Raw genomic sequence first — 16,570 nt, 5'->3', positions numbered from 1 at the left:
CCGAATGTATTTTTCCTTTTGTAAAGCCCGACAGCAGTGGCGAGCTGCTGTCAGTGGCAGCCACAGCTTCCTGCCACCATGTCGTTGTACTGTTTCAGCACCACATTCTCCTCATCATCGAAGAACAGCAAGTTGATAGAGAAGAGCTTTTCAGGCACGCAGCATGGCGTCTCAATGCCTTTGATCAGCTTCAAAGCGTTGATGATGGACTGGACCGTGGCGTGGTTGGTGGGCTTCATGTTCTGACCCAAAGGGAAGGGGCAGGAGCCTTTGCAGTGGTACGCGTTGTAGCCCCGAGGAGACACAATCCAGCCCGACCAGCCAATCTCCTCAAAGTCAACATAAAGTGGCAGCCGCTGACATGGCAAGGACACACCTTCCTCCTCGCTGTAGTCCACAGAGCGGGCACTGCGAGAGGGCGAACCTGCCAGTGGGGCGTGGGGTAAGCCGGAAGTGGCTGCTTCATCTAATAAAAGAAAACGGGGGAATTTTGTTAGAAGAGTTGAGTAAGTTGAGCTATGTCACAGGTGAAGACAAGGATAAAGAGGTTGCTTGAGTGAATTAAGATAATTCAATGTTGAGCTTATTCTGAAAATGTTTCTAAATAAAATCAGATGAGATGAGAGATGTTAAAGACACTTGGGATTAAATGTCTGAAGATACTCAGTTGTCGAAGTCGTGGTCGATCTCTGTGTTGAAAGAGGTCACTTTCATTGAACTAAATTCAACAGAAAACGCCTAAATAAATAAAAGGCCAATCATGTTTTACATTTTCCCCACAAGTCCAGTTGAATTTATTCAACACAGATCTATTCGGGATAACAATAAGGCTAGATCACGAAGCCAGACATCTATAACATATAAATAATACAAGAATTGTGTTCAAAGCAAATTCCCAAAATCTGATTTTACATTTAGAAATCAGATTTTTTTAAACGGTATAAGAGAATAAAAGTGATGAGGGGAGAATGGGAAATTGGGGGACCCCCCCGGGATCCTATAATGCTTAGATGCACCCCTGCTAAGCAGAGCACAATCTCTGAAAGTTGAACTGTAAATTGTCACCTTCACGCTGAGCACAAATCATACCCGTGTTTTCCAGAGTGGTGGAGCGACGGCCGTCGTCGGTGAACACCACCAGCATGGGCTGTTTGCTCTGGTGGTGGCTGCGTCCAGAAGCAAAGCGGATCGCTTTCATGTCCATCTGGCTTCCTCCCAGCGTCCGGACCGTCACACGGAGGCCCAGATTGCTGCCGTCATCTGACATCCAGGAGCGGACCTTGATGAAAGAATTCACGTGAACCGCTTTAAATAAAACACAGAATTGAGGCAGCTGTATATATATACGTCGGGGGGGGGGAATTCCCCACAGACATCAATCAGCACTAAGCTTCAAAAAGAAGTGGATACTTACTGCGTGTGTAATCGTGAACACTTCCCAGCCAGTAGTGTGGACTGGAACCAGGCGAGACGACAGCAGTTTCTTTTCTTGTGTGTTATTGCTTCTGCTGGTGTCAAACAGCTGATACACACTAACCTGAGTGGAACAGAAGAAATGACTGTAATCTCTCTCTCTCTGTGTGTGTGTGTGTGTGTGTGAGAGACGCATTTGGGTAGATTTGCTGCTTCTCATCCCGCTCCTACCTGGCAGAAATGATGCTGCTTGAGCTTCGCTTGAGGCCGCAGCTTGAAAAGATGCAGCTCTGCAGTGAGAACCTTCTCAGTTCTGGCCACCGTGGACAAGTTGAACCTGTACTCCACCTGCTCGCTGTGAACTGCAACGCAAAGAATGGCGTTAGAACCAACGAGACAGCTTCCTTCGCGTGCGTGAGCGACACGCAAACCCGCAACGGTCTTGCCTGTCCCATCCGCACTTACGTTTGTCAAAGAAGCTGCGCACGGTGTTCCCCTCCAGGAGGTTCGGGACTTTGGTCACGCCGTTCGCGTCGGCGACAGTGTTGTACAGGTCCAGCATGTACTGCGGCGGCTGCTGCTTGTGCGCGTGCGCAGCTGGGGGGTCATCCATCCCGAACACCTCCAGGAGTCTCTTGATAGCAGCCGAGCGGACTTGCTCCGGGTCGTTGACGGCGGAGAAGTGATCCTCCGGCTCGTGGACCGGAGGGCGCGCAGCGGCGGCGCACACGAACGCGGCAAAGCTGAGCAGCATCAACATCTCTGGAATGAGGGCTCGATTCCCGGCGCATCGACCTTGGGCCCCGCAAGCGACCGACAAATTGGAGCTGGAGTGACTGCAGGGTCCTGAGAGGCTCGACTTTTTATATAATGCTCCCTTTTCTCTTGCTCGGTGCCTTTCAAAGCCTTGGCAAACAGCAGTAAAGATGCTATTTGGTCGCAAATGTAAATCACCAATCAGCAAATGTAAAGGGAGACTAATGGCGGTGCGAACAAGGTGTGAATCCGATTGGAGATTTTATTCAAGCCCTTTGTCTGGCTCGTCTGCGACCAGATTGTCAAATAAACTTTTATCCAGCCGCCGTAAACGCGTTTCGGCGCATCGAGGAGCGAATGCGTTATTGTGGAATGTATTTTTGGATCTGATTTAAGTCGCGTTATATAGGTGAATTACAAACCGCAGAAAGTCGGGAGAATGTTTTTTTCCAGTGAGGTCTTTCACCGTGGGAGGTTAACTGCGCCTAAATGAAACCATTAATCAAGAATAATGGGAAGTGTTATGGGTGGAAACCAATTACTTCGATAAAGAAGAAGGTGTCGATCGCTACACATGCTGATCCAGTGCCAGCGGTGTCAGTTTTACATTTAGGAGAACTGCAACCAATAAGTTGATGCCATTTAGATTTTTAGTTTTGTTTGGTTTTACATGTAGAAATATATATAAATTAGATAAATATATTTGTTATTAACCCTGAATTTAAACCCAATCGAGAAGCTTTTCTTGAAAGTTCTTTATTTTTTGTCAAACTCTAGATTCTTTGCCAGGAAATACTATGCGGAGGTGCATGTGCCATTTGGTTACTTTGATCTTTACGCGCAGTTACGTGCGAGCGAAAGAGTGACTACAATGTTTTTTTAAAAGGTCTTGTGCGCCCCCCGTCCCCCAATAAACATTTAAGAGATCAACGTTTGCTTTCTGTGACTCTTTGAAAGTATGCCATAAAACATCTGAGAATGATGAAAAACGCACACCGTGTTGTTTCACACGTTCATATCGAACCAAGGAACAATTAACCGCACGTGTGTTCTTTCAAAGGAACGTTTGCCTATTTTTGGGGGGCCTTCGTGTGATCTTGCACCGTTTAGAAGGTTTATTTTGTTTCTTCGAAACGTTCGGAGTAATTTGATTTAAAAAAAAAAACATCTTGAAACATTTCATTTTTTATTTGCAGTTTTAGAAAAATGTGGGACAATAATGACAAGTTCTCACAGATTGTTGTAATTTTCATTTATTTACAAAATCCATCTTTTTTTTTTTTTTTTTTTTTTTTTACATATGTTACATATAATACAATAATAGTTTAGGGTAGCAAAACGCTTAAACGTGTTACTGTGAATTCCATTTTTTCCAACTCCGGACAAAGGAATGGAAGTTATTATTTTCCGGTGGAGGGCGCAGTGTTTTGGCAAAGGCAGGAAGTGATGGAGAGGACTGTGCGTATCTGTCCATGCTGGTTCAGGAAGCTGTGACTCTCATAACCCCGTGGAACACAGGAGTTGGACTGTCTCTCAGTCCATAAGAGGCAGGTTTCTGCATCAGATGGGCTCCTGCAGAATGAAATTGAAAGGTATTAAAATCACTGGAATTAATTACATCAGACGAGGTCCTTTATATGTCCCTCAAAGCAATGACATATATTCTGTTCTGACCAAAAATGTTCTGATAAAAAGGTATGATGAAAGATAAATCAAATTATGAAAGAGAGCAATCAACCATCTCAAACCTAACCAAAAAAACACATTTCTACATTATTATAAGTTAATAATACAAATATTTGAATTTAATAGAATGTTTTAGATGAAAAAAACAGGAGTCAATCACACATATTTGAATATTTTATTACCTCCGCCATATAGCATTTGTCTGACTGTTACCAATATTACTCAAAAAGTTACGGACGGTTCTTGATGAAATTTTCAGAAGAATTTTCTGAATAACTTCTAAACTTGTATCAATGTGAATCCAATGCTAAAGGTTTGTTTTCATGGTTACGGAATCTTAACAATAATTAAAATACATTTTAACAATCTCAAAGTAACTGATGGGGAATTAAATGGGAGGGTGTATTGTATGCTGAGAGATTAAGCACGTGTGTGTGTGTGTGTGTATTTTTGGCTTTTTTTGTGCTGCATTTTCTTTCTTCAGCTGTAAAACTCCAGCGATTGATCAATTAGAAGTCAGCCTTAATCGCAAAATAAACCAGATGGTCTCAGGGACATTTGGTGTCAGGGTTAAAACTACAAAAGCCACCATGCTGATTGCAGAAAGTGTCAGAGATCACAGCCAATTGTTATGAGAGGGGCAGCCGAGGTGTGTGTGTGTGTGTGTGTGTGTGCGCACCAGCTATGTTCATACTTACCTGAGAAGGCAGCGGTTTCCAGCAGAGCAGCCTCCCAAACATCTGCCCACATCTATTTCCTGTGGAAAAATTAGCAACACAGTGAGACGACAATCAGGTCACAGCTGGTCACAAATATTGACCCAGTTGAGCTGCAGGCCAGCTGCGTTTTAGCATGTCAATTGCTTTGTTGCAACACCTGCAGGATCATTTGTATTTGCACTGTACTCTCACCACCACCGAGCCACCGGAAAACACAACTTAAACCTTTGCACAAACGCAACTTTTAAACTGTATTTTTGCACACATTCATGAGTGCGATGTTGAAATCGCAAATACTCATTTTGATTTTAAGGTAGAGAGGATGTAGGATTATAGCGTCATAGTAATTGCATCAAAGTGAGATTTTTGTGAATGATGTAAATGTGAGGGAGAATAATACATTTAAATCCTCATTTCCATGGCAAATATAATAATTTAAATGAATTTATAACTTTTTTAACTTGAACTTTCCAGTCTAGAGCACCAAGTATGTTGATTAAGTACTGTCCTCTACACATGTGACATGAATAAAGATACTTCATTACCGTCTAGCACCCAAAATGACCCCCCCCCCCCCCCCCCATTTCCTCTCAACTGGCTCACAAAAGAGAGTGTGAGCTCAGCAAAGCCAATGCATCTCTTCTATTGTTGAGGACACCAAGTGGAAACGAAGCATATTTTTAAAAAAACATTGTGTATGAACAATACGATATACAGTATACTCATGATGTTAGCGAGTCGTGGAGATGTCACGAGGTCACGCTATAGTTTTAAGTCTAGACTTATACCTTTAGCCTTTCCTCCTTGACTCCATCTGCATGATGGACTATTTCATAGTGATACTCCACATACGGACTCCGGTAGCAGTTTTCCTTCAGTTCGCAGGCAGCTACAGTTTGAATGATGTCAGCCTTGTTTGGGGTTTCCACCAGGGCTGATTCAAACTTGGTGGGGACACAAGAAAATCCTTCTGTAAATGACAAACAGTGCTTAAATTTGTTGATCGGTTTATTTATACACATTTAATCAACGTCTTCAAATTAAGGATTGGGGCATTCGTCTTCATTCGACGCTCATAGTGGTGCAGACTACTTTGACCCCGAGCCGTAAGCGAATAGCAGCATAGTACATTTCAATATATGCTGCTATAAAGGCCACGGGGTCAACAAATAATGCATCATTATTGTCGTGCAACCTGCAAATGTGCACACAATGCAACCTGCAAATGTGCACACAATGCAACCTGTAAATGTGCACACAATGCAACCTGTAAATGTGCACACACCGAAACAATTGTCTCCTTTTTCCAAGAGAAATGTGTTTTTTTTTTTTTAGATGCATAGTTGAAACTGTCCTAATATCATTACAAGCCAAATAATCAGATTAATCCTTTAGTTTACATAAATTAACTGACGCACGCGCGCGCGCGCACACACCTGGGGGCCCCTTTGATCGAGAGCATCCTCCCACGTCGATGACCGTCTCATACGGCGTCTCGGAGTAATACGTCTTCAGTGCTGGGACGCGGACGCACTGGATCATTGTGATCTCGCAGTGGCATTCCTCGATCATCTCCACCTCCCGGGGTCCGTCGAACAGAAGCAGCCGGTCCACGCGCATCCCGGTGGGCTCACACGCCTGGTTGGTGCCGCACGACGGCTGCTGGCTCATCGACAGCGGACTCTGCGGAGACGATGGTCTGCGCCTTCGCATCTTTAGGACGGAGAGAGACGTTGGGCCGCCATTCGCTGCTGACATGTCTGAGCATGGCTGTGCGATTTATTGCTGACTGGTGCAAATTATCGCAGATTTAAGTGTTTGACATTTGTACTTTGCGCAAAGGAATGCGCGCAAACAGTGCGCTTTCATTGCGCACTGCTTCAGCTTGTTATCCTTGATAAACTATTACGAAGTAACAGCGCCACCAGGTGGCATTGCAGGGAAACCTTGCTTACTTTTTTGCTCCTGAGAAATTCCAGCATCGAGGAATGCTGAGAGTATTCCTGCTGTCCTGCTTCTGGTCTGGATGCTCCCACGCAGTGAGACCTGCACATTCCCACATCAACACTAACAGGACTCCCAGATATGTCTGTGGCAACACAGGCAGAACATAAAGAATAAAATTTCACCCATTTGACAAATTATACTTTGAATTTGTGGAGGATTATAGACATTCACTTTATTGGCAAATTTATTTAGCATGTTCATGTGGCATAAATGTGACACTTTACCTTGTCCAATGTAGACAAAGTGGCTCTGTCTTCTGCAGCACACTCTCTGTGTGAACAGGTTTCTGTGATCTATGTGTTTGCTCAAAATCCCCGTCACTGGAAAACACAACACAACAAACATCCCGAAGTTAATGTGAAATTGTCTTTAAGGCGAAAACACTGGATATTCCAAGGTGAGCTGTTCATATACATGAGAGCGCAATATTTTTAACACTCAATGTAATATTTTCTTCTTGGTTATTAGTTATTAAATGACTCATACAGACATATTTGTATGTAGAACAAAACAAACAGTCACTGAAACACTTTATTACAGAAGAATGTCTAAAGCCTGTATCTATATTCTCATTCAGAAATAGTCTCCAAGGATTGTAATGAAAATAATATCACTATTACACACACACACACAAATAAAACAGAATCTTCTTGTATCGCTGAAGAACACATGAACCAACGTTCAATAATATGTAGAAATTATTCTGAGCAAGCGCATTTGTGTGGATGGGTGTCAGAACACTTTGTGAATAGCTGCGTCTGCACACGCCAGAGCAGCATCTGAATAGAAGACAGCAGACAGTACTTACAGGTCAAGCAGAGGGCACACAGGAGGAGAAGGAACGCTCTGGCTCTGGGTCCATCCATGGCTTCAGTGCCAATCTGCTCCTTAGCTGCCAGATCCTGAGTGTCCCTCTGATATTTATGCAGGATCAAGCCCCAAACGTGGCCTGACAAGAAGGTCTCAAAGTGGGGTGGAGAGAGAAAAAAGGTCAGGCTAATCAAATTGCCATGCTGAATGTTCTTGCAAGCAGGGCCAACTTCAAAGGGAGTCTCTGGTGCTTTTCTATTTCTGCTGCGAGGGAACCGGCGGCTCGAGTGTGTCCGTAGGCCAGGGCGCACCCTAATGAAGCGCTTAAGTAGCCTTGAGTCATTAATGTGTCGCTCCTTCAAAGGCATTAATCATCTTCTTCTTTTTTTTTCTCACAGGGAAGGTGTTTAGCACCTCTGACTTAAAACAAAACCTGGCCCAAACACATCAACAGAATCAGCATGGGGGGGCCTGAGGCTCTCCTTCACACAGCTCCAGCACCTTTGTGTTTAATCAATGTAGCACCAAATGGCCAGACTGGCCAGAGCTGCCCTCTAAACCCCAGCGTCTGTCCAGAAGACAGAGCTCTAAGAGGAAGACTTGGAATAACATACTTATCGTTCGGTCTCTATTTATAACATTTCAGAGGTTAAATGAAATAATAATTAAGAACTGAGACAAAAATAAATGAATAAATAAAGCACAGAAAACAGAGAGAAACCTTAAAACTTCAGTTCCCTTTGGAAACAAAAGGTTTCATGTCAATCACTGGGGGAAAAAAAAGAGCTTGAGCTCTATCACGATGTTGGTATTTAATGATTTGCCTTTAATATATTAGCAAAAGGTTACTCCTTCTTTGAAGTGCTGATAGGATCTTCTCTTTTTCAGGGGGATCAAGGGATCATCATTCACGAGTCGCCAGCATTCAGACACCTGGATTTTAGGTGATGACCGCAACAGGTTTCATTTGTTGATTCTCTGCATGAAGCTACAACAAATCTCTTTGAAATTCGGTTGTAATCCTTCCACAATCCAGATTACCTGGCAATTAATTGATTCAATTACCTAGGTCATTATCATAGGTTGTAAATGAAAGAAAAACCTATAAAATCCCATAAAGATTAACACAATTAAGCCTATTTACAACATATTAAAAACACGTGAAAGGGATTTCAATGAGGTTCTAAAAGGTTTTTATTGGCTTCTTCTCAAAACTTAGAAATAAATTGGTTTTGGGAAAATATTCTCACAGTAGATTATATCAGCAGCTCAATGTTGCTCACACATCCATCCTCAGTTATTAAATTGAAGACATAATTGTTTTTTTTTTTTGTGTCACTTATCAAATTCCCAACAGGTGGATGCATTTTCTTTAATTAGAAAGATAACACACAATCATACTTTATACCACTAAAATGTTCATCAATGGCATCCCAATATACATTCACCAGTGAATGAGTCTCGACATACCCATGCAGCTTACGTGTGATGACTGATGGCTGCATGCTCTGTCTGGGTAGCAGAGGGAGAGACCGATCACAGACGGTACAGAGGTGGGTCTGTGCAGACGGTCTGTCCGTGTGTCTGTCTGGGACAGTGTCTGGGTCACTGTGTAGCACAGCCAGAAGACAGCAGCATTCGCTTCCTTAAGGATTTTGTTTGAAATTATGGGAATAAAGTTGTGTTTTATGATATGATTTGGTAAAACAAAATTAGAAGTATTTCAATATTATGACACGCATGGAAAGATATTTACACATTAAAGCTTTAATCATGTAAAGTTAATAAATAATTTCCAGTTAGAAATAATTAAATATTCGTAACGTAAGAATAAGAATACAAACCACTTCAGCAATTATTATTATTTTATTTTTTATTTTTTTACTTCCTTCTTTCTACTGTCTGTCTGCATGGGAGGAGTCCAGCAGCCTTGGATTACACTGCATCATGCAGTAGTGCTGGATTATACACGAATACAAAGCAAAGGGAAACAGCAGGCAGCAAAGGAAGAGCATGTGGGCGAGACAGTTGGAACTCTGAGAAATGTCATCTTAGAATATTTTTCCTGGTGCATGCTGGGTGATTTCACTCATGATATGCTGCTGACATCACATGAATCACTTCAGATTTTGGTTCAAAGAGGTTGAACTTCTCCTTGATTTGCTGCAAGACTTTTTTTGCTAAACCTTCTAGAAGTGGAATTTCAAAGGAAAGCAGCACATCCCAGTGTCTGGAGGCGAGATCCTGTATTTGAACAAAAGAAACAGTGCCATCAACACAGAACGGAGTAAGAAGAACATAAAAGGGAAAACATGTGAGTACAGGATGTTATATATTATGCACTGAAGGAAATTCAATGCAATCGTATTTTCAAGCATATCAAAATTGCTGTTGTATCCAAAAAACATGACACCTACTTGACGACCCCCCCCCCCCAAAGGTCAGGAAAATATATTAACCCCCCCGAATGCCCAAATGTTGGCAGAAATATGGAGACAAAGATGAATGTGTCAGAGGAGCTGGAGGAGAAGCAGCACAGCGTTTTTGGGAAGGCCCTGGATGATCTAGCCCATTCAGAGAAGGTGATGAATGATCTGACATTTGGGAGACGGGTAGCACTTCATGAGCTGAGAGGAGAGATTGGCTCTGGGAACTTCTCTCAGGTTGGATTGGATATACCAAAGGTCAGGTGATTGCTGTATTTCCTATTAATACTTCAGATTTAGAAAATATGTGATCCTTGTAAATTACTGTTTGAAATCTTCTATCTGGCACTGTCAAAGTTAAAATGTATGTTCAAAACAAATAGATGGAATAAGTCTGTCAAAGTAACGATGAACTAGAAAAGCACTCAGAGAGCACAGACCTCTGCAGAGCAGCTCATTCCCCTCCTAATTGGATTTACACCATCCTCATGGTGATCTGGATCATCAACAAAAGGTACTAAATTGTTCTTGGTATCTTTAAACACCAACCATGAGAGTGAATCGGAGCTGATGTGTGTTTGTAACAGATTTTTGAATTTTTGAATTTTAGAAATTAAATATTTTTTACTGACTCTGGATACAGACATCCTACTTTACAAACATTGACAACACCAGGGGGCGCCTGTTGGCCCTGGAGAGTAAACGTGTCATCTCCCAGGTCCTGTGTCTGCAGTCAAACACATGGTAAGTCAGTGGCAGGCAGCGCTCAGTGGAATGTTGTCCATTTTGCTGCAAAATAAGAGTTAGAAAACCCCCACTGCATCCTCGCTGCACAATATCACACAGATTAAAGTCATCACATCTCAATGTCAAACATTTTCCTCTTTTTCCCAGCATGATAATAACATTGTGCACAGGGACCTGAAGGCTGGGAACATCTTCTACTCCGGTACATGCTGCATTAAAGTGGGTGAACTTTGGTTTCAGCACCTCTTGCTGCCCCATCGATGTCCTCCACACTTTCTGTGGCTCCCCACCTTATGCAGCCCCAGAGCTCTTCAAAGACTAACACAGGCAAACTTAGGTGTTGCATCCTCCAGGGCTCCTGTGCCATCCCTTCTTATGTTCCTGGATCATGCCAAGAGGTCATCAGATCGTGGATGAAAGGTATCAACTACCCACAGGCCTACCCAGCTTGTAGCCCTACACACCGAGCCGCCTGCTTGAACCCTCCTAGGAGGTCTCTAGAGTATGTGGGCTGCATCCATCCAACGCCACAGACTCCCCGAAGAGACTAACACGGAGAGCAGACTCAGATAACCTGCTAAACAAACACCATTCTATGGTCTGCATAATTATGCAATTTAGTTTGGGGGAAAACATAGATCTGTATTTGGGGGAATGTTTTAAAATTAGCATGACAACATTCATACCCTTCTCATTTGTCTGCTAAGAAATGTGTCTATTGTAGTCATGTTTTTCTTTAGTCCCTGCTATTAATTTTATCCTCTACGTCATCCAAATGCAACTTTATTTACTCTATGGATTTATAACAACATTATTCCCTCACTGCCAGCTCATCTCACTTACTGCTGATTTACAAATATGACCATGAAGCTCCATAATTAACCCGTATCCTCTTTTGACAGTCACATCCCATGGGTTACACAAGGTTAAAAGGGCACTAAGTGGCTTCATTGAATGGGAGTTTTCATGCTATGTTAGTATATCGGACAATGACAGATTGACTTCATCATCACTGTGACTCAAACTGAATGCACGTGTCGAGTGATGCGTTTTGCAATCATACCTGGCGCTCTTTACTTCACTCAGATAATATCAACGTTTTTACAGCAGCATGACTGATTAAGCTTGAAAGAAGCTTCCCAGAGGGCCAGTAACAACCCTGATACTACACACAAATGTGGAAATACCAAAAACTCATGACGGCGTGAAATGTCAGTCGGATAAAGGTGAGCGATGGGGTAATATCCTTCAATGTAGCAATCCAAAAAATACTCTTTAGGGTGGATTGTCTGAACAGCAAAACATTTTTAGAAACGCCTTAATAATTTACCTGATGGTATAATAATAAATAAACAAATATAACAGAAAAGAATTCTCGATTCAAGTTGTAAAATCACTGGATTTCCATCCTCTAAGTGAGGAGGTCATGACCTTTTACCTTGACGAACGTTCAAAAATAAAACTGGCTTTTTTTTAAATGAAAAAGTTCATGTTTCTTATAAAAATTGTGAATTTAATTGCTGACTGTCTGCAAAAAATCCCCAAATGTTAAGTCTTCAGTTACTGCTAAAATATTAGCTGTTCAGAAAGCTATTTAGAAAAAGTATTGATGAATGATATTTAGAACGAAAATGTCCCGCAAACAGTTTGACAAAAGCCTGATCATAGATAATGCTTTGGTGATGTCAGTTAAAACTGGTAGAATATATAAAACTGGCTGTATCTTTGGAAAACAGGTAGAATAATCTCCTGTGATCAATGCAGATTATAGATTTCTGACATAATCACTGCACAATCATCAAAGATTTTATGGAGAAGATCCTCGTTGGATTGGATTAATTCAACATTTGTCGAGTGAGAAATGAGTGAAAACCTAGTTTACATGGTTCAATATTTCCATCAATAAAACCTGTGATGTCATCACTAAGAATGAAAACTACTCACAGTATTCACATTGCTACGTGGAGAGTACGTCTGTCACACACTGACTAACAGTGAGTTTTATGAGCATTTTTGGGGTTGTGTTTGTGCACATTGCTAAAAATCCTGTCATTTTCAAAGGATTTTGTCGTGTGAACTGTTTATCAATGCCTTGATCTCTTTCTTTGTCTTCATGATTTATTAAACCAATGCTGCCAATGTTCTATGTCAAACTTGCCTCTGTTAAAACGAGTTCCAGAAACTGGAATCAATAGGTCTATTGTGTGCCTTTTAATAAATCATGCCTGTTAAATGTCTTGTAGCACTTAAATCTTTTTTTTTCTTCTCTGCTTCATTCATTCATTCATTCATTCTCTCATTTATGCATTCATTCTTCTTGATGACAAGACAATCAGAAATTGCCTTGTCTTCAGCCACTTGTCCAAATCTGGGTCTTGGGTTTCCGCTGGAGCCTGGAGGTAGGAGGCAGGGTACACCCTGGGCAAGTTGCCAGTTTATCACAGCTCCTGTCATCTTATTTCTTGTAATTCAGCACACATGTTTCAGGGTAATTTGACTTCTCACAGTTTGCTTCTCTGGCTCCAACTATAATTTCATGTTTTTTGTATCTCCTCGACAACAGGTTATGATATAATATCTACTCACGATGCCAGTCTGGTATTTTTTTTCTTGCCCCGGCATGCTAAAGGAACTTGAGTGGCACATTTCTTCCTATTGTGCCACAACACCAAAATTCCTTTCAAGCCACAACCGTATTCATTGATCTCTGTAGGCAGTTCATTGAGAGGTCATTCAAAATGTAACCTTGGATGCGCACCAATAATAAATATACCATCAGCATCTTGGTGATTATTATTATTATTATTTGTCATTTTATTTATCATCTTGGCCTTCGGATTCAGTTGTTCTTCGATGCTCTTTTTTGTATGTTATCTCACAAGGTGTGTTCACACCTTTCCTTCAACCAACATACGTTAGGCGGTGGTCCAAAGGCTCAAACCGTCTGATAGTGTTGCTACACAGTTTGCACGAGGAAATTCCTGCAAGTTGCCAATGTCTGGCAATCACTTCCACAGGCAATAAAGTCAAACGCAATGAATGACTGTACTGCCTGAATTGCCAGCAGGTCTTGTGAACGCCTGATGAGAGCATAACGAACAAAGACCAGTATATCCCCCAAAATGTGACATGCTCACGCATTCAAATATGCTCACATTGAAGCTCCGACTGTCATTGCAGATATTTTAAACCTTTGTTCACTTAATTTGTTAATTGATAAATATAATTTATAATGCACGTTGCAGGGATTTCCATGCAAAGCAAATTAATTAAAGCCGAAGCTGTGCTGGGTATAATAATTATCTTCTCAAGCAGAGATATGAAAAATAAAAACCATTCAATAGACTTTTAAGTAAGGTTATGTCAAGACTTGCGATGAATGACCGTAGAGTATGTTGTTCTCGTTTTATTGCCGGACTCTCTAATGCAAACTGTGGGAGTCAAAGGTAAGAGTTTGTACATAAACCTGCAGTTCAACTACTTTACTATGATCATTTCAGGTTTGCAGTTGTAAATGCTACACTTTTAGATAAGTTTGTTGTAACATCAGGTGATGAAGGCAAGCTAACGGTCTCCTGAAAACAAAACCTGGAAAATGCTTCATCAATTCATACAGGGAAGAAGAGGCATATATATCTACACAGTATATATACATACTGTATATTCATATATTGTTTTAAACACAACAGAATAAAACACTGTATAAAACCATTTACGTGAATACAGTCATAAACGTTTTAACACAGACTGGATGGTGATTAGTAGGTTTATTGTAATGATGCTTTTATGTGAATATATTGTTGGAAAATCTAATCAGAAAACGCGTGAAAAAGATCAGAATTTAACCATTTCAGAAAATTATGTCATGTGTTCTCGCATGTGCCCACATTCTTCCATCGTCACTATTTAAACAGCTGATCGATTATTGAATTTTCCCTATAGACAAGAAAACAGCCACAGATGTACTTTTGAAAGCGCCACTGCAGCACAAAGTGTTTACATGTGCGTGCTGGTCAGTCCGTAGCAGTAGCGCAAGCCTGAGCAACAAAGAGACGCCGCAGTTCCATCCAAGCTTTTTGACCTCACAGTGAAAGCAAAAGCAATTTCTCCACGTTATTTGTCCCATCTCCTAATCTGCCCTGCAGTCAGAAGTCACAAGACCAATCATTAACCCAACCATCATCAGATAAAGGACAAGGCCAGGCTGTAACAGGCAGCCGCTGCCAGTCTCTCGGCAGGCATCAGGGAAGGTGCTGAGTGGGACAAATAATCACAAAATCATTAAAACGTCAAAAACTAACCAGACATTTTCTTTATTCTACATGCAAACGCATTCCTCATTATCTCTAATGTCAAAATACCAAACTATGATTTATGCAAAATAGTAAATTATTATTATTTTTATACTATTATTATTAATAATTATATTATAGTTGTTAATTCATGTCGATCCTTACTGACATGGGTAGATATGCAATACGACAGACATGATTTGAGAGGATGGACAGTCTTTGAGTGCTAAAACATCCATATTCACCTTCAGGGGGATTTTCTTGAAACCTTTACGTTTCTTTTTGTCGATCTTCCTCATCAGCTGTACGACCCACTTCTCTTTAGGGTCCGCGCATAAGACGCGGCCCTTCCTCATGATCAAGCTAAAGGATAATTCACACAAAAAGAAACACTTGTTAGTTAAAACAATGCTGATAAAAAATATTAAATAAAAAAGGACTTAGACTTCACACATTTTAAGACCTTTCAGAATTAAAGTGAACCTTCTTAGTGTCTTTGCGTACATACATTACAGCAGGGATGTTGCAGTCGCCATCTGTCACTTGCCGTCTGTAGTTGACGGCATGCTTTTGAGTGCTGAGGCTCATTTTTTCCACGTAACTCAAACAGCAGTCACCATACGTCACTGAAGGATCAGAAATACACAGGCTAGTACACCCAAGTATGTAGCATGCATTGCCATTTAAAAGCAACACCAAAACTAAACTAATACGAAGGCATTTGTCACAAATGGGGAACGTTGAAGAAGTGGAACAAAAAGCAAAGGTTTCATCTTTGTGTAAATATCACATGCATCCTATCAAGACTCAACCAGTGAATCCACTGGTCCTTTACCTTGTCCCAGTGCAAGACAGAGACCAGATATGAGGAGCAAGAAGAACAATGTGTTGAGATGCATGGTCCGTCTGTAGCTGTAGCTCTGGAAAAAAGGAAGGGCAGCGTTAATCTGCAACCTGGTTTATCACCAGGTTATGTACGAAGGACTTTGAAATGCTCCTCTTAGACAGGATGTTTGACGTTATTTGTACTGTAATACATGCTACTGTGTGACCGTACTTGTACTCTAACATTCTATCTAATAAATATATTCATCATCATCACCCTGGGATTATTGCGCGTCAGTTTACTCCCACACCTTCCTCTGGCTCCCTATAAACCTTGAACATTGAATGAAAGTTTACACTGGCTTTGTGTGTACACAGCTAACAGCCTGTTGAAAGGTCTACAACTCTTACTTTGTTAAACAGGGCAGTGGCTTTTACTTTAAAAGGAGCTGCTGCCACACGAAAGGAGAAATCTTTTCTAAAACGGAAACTAGAAAATGTGCTTTTCAAAATAGTTTTAATTATTTTTGCTTTCTTTGGTCATTTGTTAACATATCTCTGTACTTTTGGTAAAGGACAAGTGAAACACAAAGGTCACATCTGTTCAATTTGACAAAATAAATAAATACAAATAAAACTTGACTTCAAAGTATAAACCCAAACAGTGATTCCAAATGTCAGTTTGGCTAAATCTGTCATTAATTTAGATAAAGTTAACAACTGTGGTGGTGGGATTATATAAATATAACATATTTATCGTCTATCTGAATAAATAACTGTGATGATTTAACACGGGAAGCTAGAATTATAGAACAAGTGTCATTCTGTACTGTGTGTGTTAGAATCAAAGGGAACTCACCTCCGGTGCGCCAGATGAACTTGCCTTTTT

General features: G+C 41.1%; 4 protein-coding genes across 4 annotated transcripts; 1 reads left to right on the top strand and 3 right to left on the bottom strand.

The window, feature by feature from the left end:
* Window positions 1–50: 50 nt before the first annotated feature.
* Window positions 51–2,167, bottom strand: admp (anti-dorsalizing morphogenic protein). The gene is made up of 5 exons (XM_068749349.1): window positions 1,879–2,167; window positions 1,645–1,775; window positions 1,415–1,537; window positions 1,081–1,279; window positions 51–460 (listed from the first exon to the last, which is right to left on the bottom strand). The coding sequence occupies exons 1-5, from the start codon at window positions 2,165–2,167 to the stop codon at window positions 51–53; spliced, it is 1,152 nt and encodes a 383-aa protein (XP_068605450.1).
* A 1,402-nt stretch (window positions 2,168–3,569) lies between these two features.
* Window positions 3,570–7,759, bottom strand: pnhd (pinhead). Its single transcript, XM_068748851.1, has 7 exons — window positions 7,390–7,759; window positions 6,806–6,901; window positions 6,530–6,663; window positions 6,011–6,287; window positions 5,363–5,544; window positions 4,554–4,612; window positions 3,570–3,741 (listed from the first exon to the last, which is right to left on the bottom strand). The coding sequence occupies exons 1-7, from the start codon at window positions 7,757–7,759 to the stop codon at window positions 3,570–3,572; spliced, it is 1,290 nt and encodes a 429-aa protein (XP_068604952.1).
* A 1,120-nt stretch (window positions 7,760–8,879) lies between these two features.
* On the top strand, window positions 8,880–11,270 carry LOC137904647 (serine/threonine-protein kinase NIM1-like). Its single transcript, XM_068748850.1, is given in 9 exon segments — window positions 8,880–8,936; window positions 9,585–9,718; window positions 9,832–10,075; window positions 10,461–10,541; window positions 10,544–10,561; window positions 10,712–10,792; window positions 10,794–10,879; window positions 10,881–11,080; window positions 11,083–11,270. Coding segments are annotated over 9 exon segments (1,089 nt in total).
* A 2,586-nt stretch (window positions 11,271–13,856) lies between these two features.
* Window positions 13,857–16,570, bottom strand: ccl25a (chemokine (C-C motif) ligand 25a). Its single transcript, XM_068748688.1, has 5 exons — window positions 16,541–16,570; window positions 15,692–15,776; window positions 15,365–15,482; window positions 15,102–15,219; window positions 13,857–14,817 (listed from the first exon to the last, which is right to left on the bottom strand). The coding sequence occupies exons 2-5, from the start codon at window positions 15,753–15,755 to the stop codon at window positions 14,806–14,808; spliced, it is 312 nt and encodes a 103-aa protein (XP_068604789.1). The 5' UTR covers window positions 15,756–15,776; window positions 16,541–16,570; the 3' UTR covers window positions 13,857–14,805.

Source organism: Brachionichthys hirsutus, chromosome 15 (genome assembly GCF_040956055.1).
Source record: "Brachionichthys hirsutus isolate HB-005 chromosome 15, CSIRO-AGI_Bhir_v1, whole genome shotgun sequence".
In the NCBI taxonomy this organism is placed as follows: domain Eukaryota; kingdom Metazoa; phylum Chordata; class Actinopteri; order Lophiiformes; family Brachionichthyidae; genus Brachionichthys; species Brachionichthys hirsutus.
This window is presented reverse-complemented; position numbering and strand designations above follow the sequence as displayed.

Bases quoted from the DNA above. Each gene is read 5' to 3' on its own strand.
- pnhd (XM_068748851.1), bottom strand. From the start codon at position 7,759: ATGCCTTTGAAGGAGCGACACATTAATGACTCAAGGCTACTTAAGCGC. The intron at 6,664-6,805 runs GTAAAGTGTCAC...GTGTTGCCACAG, and splicing joins CTTTGTCTACATTGGACAAG to ACATATCTGGGAGTCCTGTT. The intron at 4,613-5,362 runs GTATAAGTCTAG...ATTTTTCCACAG, and splicing joins TCAAGGAGGAAAGGCTAAAG to GAAATAGATGTGGGCAGATG.
- ccl25a (XM_068748688.1), bottom strand. From the start codon at position 15,755: ATGCATCTCAACACATTGTTCTTCTTGCTCCTCATATCTGGTCTCTGT. The intron at 15,483-15,691 runs GTAAAGGACCAG...CTGATCCTTCAG, and splicing joins CTGTCTTGCACTGGGACAAG to TGACGTATGGTGACTGCTGT. The intron at 15,220-15,364 runs GTATGTACGCAA...ATTATCCTTTAG, and splicing joins TGCAACATCCCTGCTGTAAT to CTTGATCATGAGGAAGGGCC.
- admp (XM_068749349.1), bottom strand. From the start codon at position 2,167: ATGCTGCTCAGCTTTGCCGCGTTCGTGTGCGCCGCCGCTGCGCGCCCT. The intron at 1,776-1,878 runs GTAAGTGCGGAT...TTTGCGTTGCAG, and splicing joins GCGCAGCTTCTTTGACAAAC to TTCACAGCGAGCAGGTGGAG. The intron at 461-1,080 runs GTGCTCAGCGTG...TATTAGATGAAG, and splicing joins GGAAAACACGGGTATGATTT to CAGCCACTTCCGGCTTACCC.